The 12,572-nt window shown below is 36.5% G+C and overlaps 1 protein-coding gene across 1 annotated transcript; it reads right to left on the bottom strand.

Moving 5' to 3' along the window:
• Positions 1 to 3,404: 3,404 nt before the first annotated feature.
• Positions 3,405 to 5,669, bottom strand: LOC147558732 (receptor-like protein EIX2). Its single transcript, XM_086659094.1, has one exon. The coding sequence runs from the start codon at positions 5,667 to 5,669 to the stop codon at positions 3,405 to 3,407; it is 2,265 nt and encodes a 754-aa protein (XP_086515220.1).
• Between the last annotated feature and the right edge of the window lie 6,903 nt (positions 5,670 to 12,572).

Consider the following 12,572-nt stretch of genomic DNA (forward strand, 5'->3'; position numbering starts at 1 on the left):
ACTCATGTCAAGATGTTGGAGAGAAGAAAGATGAGAGAGCCACTGAAGATCCCCAACATCTACCAGGTTGGCGATAGAAATATCACTAAAATCAAGAAAATGAAGATTGGATAAATTTCCAAGTTCTAGAGGAATTATTCCACCAAAACCCGCTCTGTGAAGATCGAGATATCTCAAATTATGGATGGAGCCCAAGAAAGAAGGTATCTGAATACCCGCAAAGTAATTCAAACTGAAGTTCAAATGATATAAATGTTTTAATTCAAGCAGAGAAGGATTTAATTTACCACGTAGTGATAAGTGCTGAAGATGAAGTTCAACAACATTTCCCGTTTTCGGATTGCAAAAGACTCCGGTCCAGATGCAACATTCTTTACCATCCCAAGGAGAAAAGGTATTATGGTATTTTAAATCTGCTCTGAAGGACAACAGAGCTTGTCTCTCCCTTTCCTTGCAAACAAAACCAAAGCTGATAATCTGGTCTGAATAAGAAAAATGCAGCAAAAAAGAACATAAGTGAAATATATCTCAACTCCATTATTACGTACTGAAATTAAAACCAGAAATTAACTTTGTTTTCAAACTGAATTGTCAATATATATGTACACACACACACACACACACACACACACACACACACACACACACAATCTAAAGCTTTTTTCGTCTGGTAGGACCTCTCATACTGTATTCTATTTTTTAGCTGAATTGTCAGTTTTCGAGTCAACAAGACCTTAAATAGGTAGTCTACCTCAAGACTCGACTTTCTGTACAACCACTCAATTATTCGTGGAGTATAATATCTTAAGATGTTATGGTCACAAAGAGAGTAAAAAATAAGCATGGGTCCGTTGAAACTTGCAAAGATTGTGACAATAAAATTAGTCGGAGATTTTTCTTAACTCCTCAGACTTTTCTACCTTGTTAAGTTTGATTATTCGCCGGCCCTCTCAATGGGTTTGATTTGCCAACAATTTCTAGCTCAGTTGATATCACATCTACTCCAAAATCCCGGAGATCCCAAGCTCGATTCACAACAGAGGTGGAACATATGATTTATTAGACTTGGATTATTACGGATATAAATAATGGACTATAGGGTAACCTGTATGGCCCTTAGGGGGTATGACAGTGACCCAAGCTATCGTATTGTAAGTTATGCCAGTGACCAAAGCTTTTTCTTTCTATTTGATAGGATTTCTTGTGTCTTCCTTACATAGAAATGTCAATGCTAGTCAAGAAGCAGGGGCGTGGGTGAGGGGGTGCGAGCGGTGCGATCGCACCGGGCCCCCCCTCCCCTTAGGGCACCTTTTTCTGAATTTGTTTTATATAAAATTATATACACAGTGAGAAAATCTCTAAAAAACATCAATCAAATTAGTTCGGCTGGTCTGGTTCTTGCCTACTTACATGAAGGTCGTGGGTTCGATTCCCCTGTACGACATTCAATTTCTTTTTTTGGTTTATGGGCCCATGAAGGCTGGCTTGGGCTCTAATGTTTGAAGACTCAAATATATTATTTTGTAGGCCCCCACGAATTACTTCTAAGTATTTACTCCCTCTGTCTCAAATTAAGAGTCCCGTATTCCTTTTTGGTCCGTCCCAAATTAAGAGTCTCATTTCTTTTTATATCATATTTAATCCCTACCTTTTCCAAGTATACCCTTGTATTGGATTTTAGAGTTATTATTGGCTAATTAGGATATTTCTTAGTAGAATGACACCAAAATCTAGCTCATTCCCGAATAAAATATCTCACTTTCCATAATAACTTAAAACCAACAAAAAAAATACCAAAATATAAAATACTGCCAATATTTGCTACCAATTTTAAATTTTAAGATTATCACATTTTATTGTGTTACTAATTTAGTGCTTCATGTTATTTTCAATAGTTGGTCACTTATGGTAAGTGAAGTGAGAGAAATAATACCCTACCATAATTCCTTGAATTCTAAAAAGGATATACTAAATTAATATGGATAAAATTGGAAAAGCAAAACTTGTGAAAAAAAGTTATATTTTCAAAGTGGGACTCTTAATTTGGGACGGAGGGAGTACTAGGTTAGTTATTTCACTTCTTTAACTTTCGATCACTTGTTTTTGTTATCTCATACACTTAAGAGGTTTCTCTAGACGTGTTAGATGCCAATACGAAGCCAAACGAAAATATCAAAACTAAATATTTGACGTTTCAATTTTTCTTTTTCTCCATAGAGTTTAGGTCTTTTTCTATCTTTTTAGTCATTTCTCTCTATCAAATTGCAAAAAAAGAATAGTCAACTTAGTTTGTTGTACGAATACTATTATATTCCGATCATTACAACAAATTCAATGAAATTGTAAGTTCTTGAAATTTAATACTTACAAAAATTCCAACAAATTTATTTTGAATACTTACAATAATTACAACAAATTTATTTTGGATGATTATTTAGGGTGCATGATTTTCTTTTACTTTCAAATTGCGATATAAAGGGCCCGATCAAAATTTCGCACCGGGCCTCCAAAATCTCAGCCACGCCACTGTCAAGAAGACTCACCGATATTAGTTACGTTTTCTTTCTTTTGCGTTGTCTTAATAGAGGCACATTAGTACGCCATCAGGCCAGGCGAGTTCGAAGGGCTTAACATGTGTAGTTGCCCCGCGAACAACTTATAAGACTGAACTTGATACCCGAAAGATATGGAAGTTTTAACTTTTTATGAAAAAACGGTGAGGTAGTATGCCCAGTAAACATCAACTATGTATGTTCAATCTAGATTCTAATTCTTTTGAGTGAATGAGTCTTTTGCTTGGTAATGGAATATGTGATGTTGGATTAATGGATCAAAAACTGCTTTGTCATTTTGGTTTGATTAAGAGATAATCAAGATGATAAAGCTGATCTATTTTAAAATATATCCCTGGTGAAACTACTTTTGAAGTCTCATGGTGCATTACCTTATATTGAGTTCAGTTTGTTTAATTAGAGCAGATAATTTCCTCCAATAAATAACATCTAATCCATTTCAATCAACAACTAGTACTTAAATATTTCCACCAAATTGTTACAACTCATTATTATTACAACTGACTTTAATCTTATCTTGAATAAACTTATGCACAAGAGCATCTCCAATGCAAAATTCAGGAAAAACTCAAATGCAACACTACTGAGATCCTTAATTCAAAAGACATACTACAAAATGCAACACTCAAAAAACTTACGAAGTACTTATGACTCATTTCCTATATGGGTAGTTTTCATATGAGCCGGTTACAAACAAGACATCAAACCGAACTAGTGAGTTTACACAAAAAGAAAAAACAAACCATCACTACCTTAAGTACTAAAGTCTCATTCAAATTGAGATTGGTCTGTTATTTGATATATTGTACGATACCGATACATATTTTCAAACTAACGTGCACAAAACTTAAAGAGCTTTTGTGTCGTAGAAGTAATGAACCCAAAATAAGCATGTCTCCAAGATTGCTTCCATAATAACACCCCACAGAAACCCCAAAAACCTATTACAAATCCCACTCCTGCACTAATATAAAACCACTTCATCTCAAGCCAATAATCCTCATCACCATCATCATCTTGTTTTTCTCCACCATATCCTGGCAGTTGACCTTGTTCATCGCCATTGCAGTTCTTGAGTGGAATACCACAGAGTTCAGGGTTGCCAACATAACTCAGTTCAGGAAAGCTTTGTAATTGAGTACTCAAAGGAATTTTCCCTGACAAGTTATTATATGACAAGTTCAAGTGATTCAAAGAATGCAACTCTATAATGCTTTGAGGAATTACACCTGAAAGTTTGTTTCTTGAGAAATCAAGAGATTCCAATTTGCTCATCTTGCCTATTTCGTCTGGGATCTTTCCTGTAAAATGATTCTCAGATAAGTTCAAAAATAGTAACTCGTGAAGTGTTGTTAGATCTTGAGGAATCTCCCCGCATAAGTTGTTTCTAGAAAGATCCATGGTTACAACAAGTCCAAGATTGTTACTATACTCATATTGTCTTCCATTTGTCACCAGTGAAACAGTAGTTTCCTCATAGTCTCCTGGAATGGAGATGCTAAAATAGTCCCTCGGTTTTTGCTTCAAAACCATGGCACTTAAATTGCTGAAACATCTTGGAATTGATCCTGATAAGTTGTTATGAGAGATATCCAGTATTTGTAGTGAAGTGAGGTTACAAATTGCTTGTGGAATACCACCATTGAACTTATTTAGATGCAACCTAAGAAGTATAAGGTTATAAAAGTCTGCTCCTAGCCATGTTAATATGCTCCCACTTAATTTATTCTCACCAAGATCAATCACTGTTAAATTGGTACAATTTCGCAATGATTGAGGTAGTTCACCGGATAGATAATTATTACCCAAACTCAAGGATTTTAATTGAAATAAAGAACCAATAGAGCTTGGAATTTTTCCTGATAAGTTGTTATGAGAGATATCCAGTATTTGTAGTGAAGTGAGGTTACAAAGTGATTCTGGAATATCACCACTGAACTTATTTTGACGCAACCTAAGAACTATGAGGTTTGGAAAGTTTGTCCCCAGCCATGTTGGTATGCTCCCACTGAATCTATTCTCACCAAGATCAATCGTTGATAAGCTGGTGCAGTTTCGCAATGACTGAGGTAGTTCACCGGATAGAGAATTATTACCCAAATGCAGGAAGGATAATTCAACTAAAGAACCGATAGAGCTTGGAATTTTTCCTGTTAACTTATTACTTTCCAACTTTAGAACTGACAAAGATGATGAGTGAAACCAACATTCTGGAATCTCTCCTGACAGGGCATTGTTTGAGAGATCAAGAAAACCTACACGATCCTTGTCGCCAGACTCCGGATAACATAGGAACGAGGAAATAGGACCGGATAAGGAGTTGTGAGAAAGATCTATAATAACACCAGATGCATGAGGTAGTGGGCCGTTAAAATGGTTGGAACTCAAATTAACCCGAAAGAAAAAACCAGAACTTACTTTGAAGATCTTTGGCAATTCTCCAGTGAGTCGATTGTTGGCTAGATTTATATCTTCCATTCTAGAAGGCATTCCCCAGAACCAAGTAGGAACACTCCCTGAAATTCTTGTGTTGGATAAATCAATATATGTTAAATTTTTTTGTGTTTTTAACCATTGGGGAAATGGAGATCCTATTCGACAATTTCTGAATGATAATCCTTCGAGTTGAAAAGGAGGTTTCCAAGTAGAGCTCAACTTCAAATCAACGAAATTAATTTCTAACAGTTTTAGTCTTCGGAGATTGGCGAAGTTAACTTCTGTTACAACCCCCTGTAAGTCATTACCAGAGACTATGAATGTTTCTAAACCAGAGAGATGCCATATTGTTTCCGACAATGATCCATTCAATTCATTATATCCAAGTTTTAAATCCCTTAACAGTGATAATCTCCCTAACGACGAGGGAATTGAACCAGAAAAGGAGTTATCATTGAGAGTGAGGTATTCGAGATTCTGTAATTTCCCCAATTGCTCAGGCAAAGGACCAGAAAGTTTGTTACCCTCCAAGTCTAAATCCTGCAGGTTGTTTAGATTTCCAATATCTTTCAAAATCGTTCCGTGGAAATGATTGTCACTTAGATCAAGTTCTTCAAGTCTAGTAAGATTATATAACCATGCAGGTAATGAAGAATTCATGTAGTTACAGAAAGATCGAGAATGGAAAGAGATGTAAAGTTAATGTGTGGAAGAGTTGGCAGCGTGGATGAATCTAGACCACATGAACGAAGACGTAACTCGACTAAAGATGGGAGCATGTTAATCACATGTAGCCACTTATCATTTACATGTTTTAAGTACTGGTAACTCATGTCAAGATGTTGGAGAGAAGAAAGATGAGAGAGCCATTGAACATCACTAACATCTAGCAGGTTGTTGTTACTAATATCAAGAAAATGAATATTGGATAAGTTTCCAAGTTCCTGAGGAATAATTCCACTAAAACCTGCTCCGTGTAGATCGAGATATCTCAAATTATGGAGGGAGCCGAAGAAAGATGGTATTTGAATCCACATAAAATCATTATGACTTAAGTTCAAATAATTTAAATGTTTTAATTCAAGCAGAGTAGGATTTAATTTACCACCTAGTGACAAGTATTGAAGATGAAGTTCAACAACATTTCCCGTTTTCGGATGGCAAAACACTCCTGTCCAATTGCAACATTCTTTACCATCCCAAGTAGATAATATATTCTCCCCATAATAAACATTTCTATTTTTATCAACATATGAAATATTATTTGGATATTTCAAATCTGCTCTGAAGGAGAACAAAGCTTGTCTCTCCCTTTCCTTACATACAAAACCAAAACTGAAGTTGTTGTAATCTGGTCCGAACAAGAAAAATGCAGCAAGAAAGAAAAATGGAAAAATATATCTCGCCTCCATTATTAAGTACTGAAATCAAAACCAGAAGTTAACTGTGTTTTTAACTTAGATGGAAAAGATATACATATATATATATGTACGCAAACGTACACACAAAATGTAAGACTTTTCCGCGTGGTAGGACCTCTAGTATTGCATTTCAATTTTCAGCTGAATTGTCGATTTTCGAGTCAACAAGACCTTCAACCGGTAGTCGATCTAAATACTCGACTTTCTGTACGACCACTCAATTCTTCGTGGAGCGTAATATCTTAATAGTAATAATTAGTATGTGACAAGAAAACTATTCAGAGACTTTTCTACTTGTTAGGTTTAATTATTCATCAACCCTCTCAATGGGGTTTGTTTTGCCAACAACAACGTTCGTATTGTATCTACTCCAAAACCCTGGAGATCCTAAGTTCGATTCACAATAGAAGTGGAATTCGTGATTTATTGAACTTGGGTTATTAAGTATATAATATATAATGAACTATAGGGTAGTATGTATGGCCTTTAGGGGTATGATAGTTACCGAAGCTGTGACATTGCAAGTTATGACAGTGACAAAGCTTTTCATTTCTTTTTTATAGTATTTCTTGTGTCTTCTTTATGGAGAAATGTCACTTCTAGTCAAGAGGACTCACCGATATTTGTTGTGTTTCCTTTTGTTTTCGTTATCTTAATAGAAGCATATTAGTGTATCATTAGGCCAGGCATGTTTGAAGGGCTTAACCTGTGTAATTTCCCCCTCAAGCAACAAGCCTTTTTATAAAAAAAAAAAGGTAATGTAGTATGTGTAATAGTCCCCCATTGCTCACAAGAGTGTCCAGAGACTGGGATATATGTGTAAGCTCAAGCTTAGTAAGTACCGAGGCCTTTGGGGTGGGCTTGTGGTGCCTTCGCCAAGAACAAAACCCCGTACCCGTGTGGACTTGGGCTGGGTGGTTAAAGCGGGGACAATATCGGCAAATGCTAAGACTTGGGGCGATACAAAGTGGTATCAGAGCCGAGGACGGCTCTTCGCTGAGGGTGGGGGATTGTAATAGTCCCACATTGCTCACAAGAGTGTCCAGAGACTGGGTTATATGTGTAAGCTCAAGCTTAGTAAGTACCGAGGCCTTTTGGGTAGGCTTGTGGTGCCTTCGCCAAGGACAAAACCCCGTAACTGTGTGAGGTGGTTAAAGCGGGGACAATATCGGCAACTGCTAAGGTTTGGAGCGTTACAGTATGTCCTGTAAGCATCAAATAGCAAATGCTTGCAAGTTCATCCCTCTCCCTCCAATTTCTTTTGTTATGTTCGTATCATTATTTCCTTATGAATTTTGGAATCAATACTCGTGGTAGTCTCCATTTGTAGTTATTTTTTCATAAAATATATTTCTAGGTGTAAACTTGTGCTAGATTTTATTTCTTTTTAGTGAATGAGTCATTCCAAATACAAAACTTTTCGAAATATTTCAGTGGTCCAACTATCTGATTGAGACTTGCAAATATTGTGAGAGTATAATTGATTGGAGACTCTTTAAAATCTGTAGAATTTTCTGGCTTGTTAAATTTTGTTATTATAATTCTTTTGGTTGTTTATCGAAGTCTTATAGACTATTCACAATAAACGTTTTAAGATTTTATCTTGTGTCTTCTTCTTTATGTAGAAATTTCAATGCTTGCTAGTCACTAAGACTCAACTGATATTTATTGTGAAGTTATGAATGAGGCCAAACAGATCAAATTATTTGGATGCAAATTGACTTAGTTTGAATGAGTCCTTTCGACCATGGATGAACTTTATGCACTACCGTTAATGTATTTATTTGTGGTTGATATTCTTCCCTGCATTATCTTAATAGAGAGTACAGACGAAGTAGTACATAACACAAGTGAAGAAGAGCGTGTTTGAAGGGGCTCTACAAGTGCAAATGTGCAATATGCACAGTGAATAACCATGTGTCCTCAACAGGTAGCGAGATAAGAAAAATGTGTCTAGTTACTAAAAACACATATGTCGCTATAAGTTCATATCCCGATACACTAGACCAGTGTCCCTATACCAACGTAGCGAGATAAAAGATAACTTTACAATTGGATCTTTATAAAAAAAAAATACTAGGGTATGGCCCTAGCTTCTAATAGGAATATTATTATTGTGACAAAATCGATTTCAGTTTTCATCTAAATTTGGAAAAGAAAAAAAAATTATTTAGTATAATAGATAGCTTTAAAAAAATTTTAATCAAGGAAATGAGAACCCATGGCTTAAGCCACTTCGAGTTTGCTCGAAAATGAAAATCTAAATAATCACAACATGGTAACAATTTAAACAAAAAGTAGAATAGCATTACTAAAGTAAAAGAGCATAAAAAGAATTCAACAACGTAATGAGAGTTTTACATGATTATGAACAACAATTTCCATACAAAATAGTATGACATTGGGAACATCTGTGTACTTCTTTTCTTACAATGAAGTTAAAAATGTAAGTAATCCAGATGTTAAAGATGAACATAATGACGTTGAACTTATGCAACATAGTTTATTCACTTCCAAAACAACATTCGGTGAACAATCTACCTTCATATTTGGACTGAGTGCTACGGCAATATAAGAGCAAATACATGACAACAGTTCTTTTGTCAGAAATGGAAGCAGTCAGTGTTGGAATTAGAAAATATATGATGCTTATCCTTTAATATTTGCTTTCTATTGTTAGATTAGGATAATATATTATTTGATTTATATTTCTATTCTCTGATTTGTATCTAAACTATATAAAGAGATGTATAGGTTGAATCACAATATACAAAAATAAGAATTCAATTTGGTATCAGAGCTAGGGTGATTGTTATTATCCACGAGAAGTCTTCATCTCCTTCGTGAAGATCGATCCAGACAAGAACAAACCAAAATCAATTTATCCTGGTTTGAATCTCTTGTTCTGATTTCTTCATTTAAACTTCTCATGTTAAAACCCTAGGTTCGAATTCAAATTCTTAATCTTTATGTATATTCATCATTCTCTTCATTTGATTTTATCATAATCAGTCTTGAGAATTCTGGTACATCTATTATATTAGTGTGTGGTATTATTTTGTTCAAATATGTGATTTTTCATAGAACTGGTTATAGGACAGCAATGGCTTTAATTTCTCGTACAGATTTATCTCTCTCCCATCCGACACCAACTCACCGTGTTATTCAACCAGATTACATTCAACTGCAGTCCCAGATTGCTGAGTTGCAATTACACTTGGGCTTAACACGCTCTTTTGAACCTATTGTTGCTAGTACTTTTGTTGCTCTCCATGGTAAGTCAGGTCAGCCTACTTGGATTTTGGATTCGGGAGCCAATAATCATATGACTGGTGAGTTATCTACTTTTACCTCCAATGTTACTCCCGTTGATCAGCCAGTGAGTATTGCTGATGGGATATCTATGCCTATTTGTAGTCAAGGAAGTGCTCATATATCCTCTGATATAACTCTCCATTTAGTGTATTATGTTTCTAAGTTCGCTTATAATCTCTTCTCAGTGAGTCGCCTTTCAAAACACTTAATTGTGTCGTCATTTTCTTACCCGACTCTTATGTTTTACAGGGCCTGATTTCGAAGAAGATTATTGGCAAAGGATATGAGCGCGATGGACTGTACTACTTCGGCGATCCACTTCCTTCTCAGATATCTTCATCTAGTTCGCAAGCTTTTGTTTTACCTTCTTTGAATTCGTCTGTTTGCTTCTTAAAAAATTTAGACTTATGGCGTGCACGCTTAGGACATGCAAACTTTCAATATCTATGTTGGTTATTTCCCTCTTTAAAAAAATCTTGCTCGGATTTTAAGTTTAATTGTGTGGTTTGTGAATTTTCAAAACATACTCGTACGTCTTATATTCCTCGTATGCATCGTGCACCTAGTGCTTTTTATCTCATTCATTCGGATGTTTGGGGACCTTTTCCAGTGTCAGCCTTGTCCAAACATCGTTATTATGTCACTTTCATTGGCGACTAAACTCGATGCACATGGGTTTATCTAATGAAAACAAAATCTGAAGTTTACACTCATTTTACCAACTTTCTCTAAATGATCAAAACCCAGTTCAACACTACAGCCTGTAACATTAGATCTGATAATGGTGGAGAGTACGTAACTAATGAATTCCGTTCTGAACTTAACAAAAAGGGAATTTTTCAACGACTTACATGTCCATACACACCAGAGCAGAATGGTGTGGCAGAACGAAAATACCGTCACATTATGTCAGTAGTTCGATGTCTTTTACGTGGTATGAATATTCCCAAGTCCTTCTGGCACTTAGCTGTCCTTACTGTAGTCTATCTTATCAACAGAACCCTTAGTCGGGTGTTGAAAGGAAAACCTCCTTTCCATGTCCTTCAACCAGATCACACCTTGTTTCCCATCTTACCTCGTGTGTTTGGATGTACCTGTTTCGTCCAAAATCGTAGTCCTACGCGTACCAAACTTGATGATAAGGCTATTAGATGTGCATTCATAAGATATTCTTCAATGTGTAAAGGATATAGGTGTTATGATCCCATCACATATCGTTTCTATCATTCCATGGATGTAACTTTTGTAGAAAAAGTTCTATTTTTCTTAGGTACTGCTAGGGAGTCTTCTAAGGAGGACAATTCTTCTCTTCTACGACCAGTTCCTATCCTTGAGTCCGCTCCACTGTCTTCTGCTTCTTCTAGCCGAATTTTGCCTCCAAATGTCGAAGGTGTTGCTCCGTTACGGGTCTACTCTCGTCGATCATGCTCTCAGAATCCATTGCCAGTCTCTTCTCCGAAATCAGGTAATCCTTCACCTCCCTTAGTTACTGATATTGTCTCTCCTAGATATCCTACTCGGGAGCGGCGCATGCCTTCTCGATACCTTCTTACATGTAGCACTAACAATCCGATTTCTGAATATCTTTCTTATCAGGGTGTTTCTAGTCAATACCAATTTTTTATTACTCAGGTTGACTCAATTTCTATTCCGCGCTCGGTCCAGGAAGCTCTTCAGAATCCTAATTGGGTGGCTGCTATGCAAGTCGAAATGGATGCCCTTCAACATAATCAGACGTGGGAACTTGTTTCTTTACCTCCCGGTGAACGCATAGTAGGGTGTAAGTGGGTCTTTAGTGTGAAGTACATGACTGATGGTACCATTAACAGATATAAAGCCCGCCTTGTTGCAAAAGGATTTACTCAAGTACCTGGAAAGGACTTTGGCGCTACCTTTGCTCCTCTTGCTAAACTAACCACAGTTCGTTTACTATTATCTCTTGCAGCGTCTTATTCGTGGCCTTTGTATCAATTTGATGTTAAAAATGCATTTCTGAATGGTGACTTATCAGAAACTATATACATGGATCCTCCACCAGGATTTCAGGCTCAGGGGGAGTATTCAGGAAAAGTAAGTCGCCTTCGAAAATCCCTTTACGGTCTTTAAGCAATCTCCTAGAGCAAGGTTTAATCGCTTCAGTGATGTTGTTCAAACTCTAGGATTTGTGCGTTGTCACTCTGATCATACATGTTTCATTCGTCGCCATCACCAGGGAAAATATATTATCCTTTCAGTTTTTGTCGATGATATCATAATTACTGGAGACGACTTGTCTGGTATTGTTCAAGTTAAAGAGGCTCTTGGGAAATTTTTCGAGATTAAGGATTTGGGTCTTCCTCGATACTTTCTTGGCATTGAGGTTGCTCGATCCTCACGTGGAATATCTATATCTCAACGCAAATATGCTCTTGATCTCCTTAATGATACAGGTATGCTCGGATCCAGGCCTGCCTATACTCCTATGGACCCAAATCTTAAACTAACAACAAAGTCTGGAGAGTTATTACCAGATCCATCATAATATCAATGGCTTGTTGGTCGCCTCATTTATTTGACAAACACAGGACCAGATCTCACATATGCAGTGAGTGTTGTAAGTCAGTGTATGCACTCACCATGTACTGAGCATCTGGATGCCGTTTACCACATTCTTCGGTATCTAAAGACATGCCCTGCTCTTTGTCTCTTTTATGTCACAGGTCCACAATCAGGTCTCTCTTGCTTTACTAATGTTGATTATGCAAGATCAAAAGATGATAGGAGATCCACTTCTGGTATATGTGTGTTTCACGGTGATCATCTTATAGCTTGAAAAAGTAAGAAGCAA

This window comes from Eschscholzia californica, unplaced genomic scaffold (assembly GCF_041429995.1).
Source record: "Eschscholzia californica isolate CP2 unplaced genomic scaffold, dmEscCali1.0.p SCAF_2, whole genome shotgun sequence".
In the NCBI taxonomy this organism is placed as follows: domain Eukaryota; kingdom Viridiplantae; phylum Streptophyta; class Magnoliopsida; order Ranunculales; family Papaveraceae; genus Eschscholzia; species Eschscholzia californica.

Coding starts and splice junctions, on each gene's coding strand:
- LOC147558732 (XM_086659094.1), bottom strand. CDS start 5,669: ATGAATTCTTCATTACCTGCATGGTTATATAATCTTACTAGACTTGAA.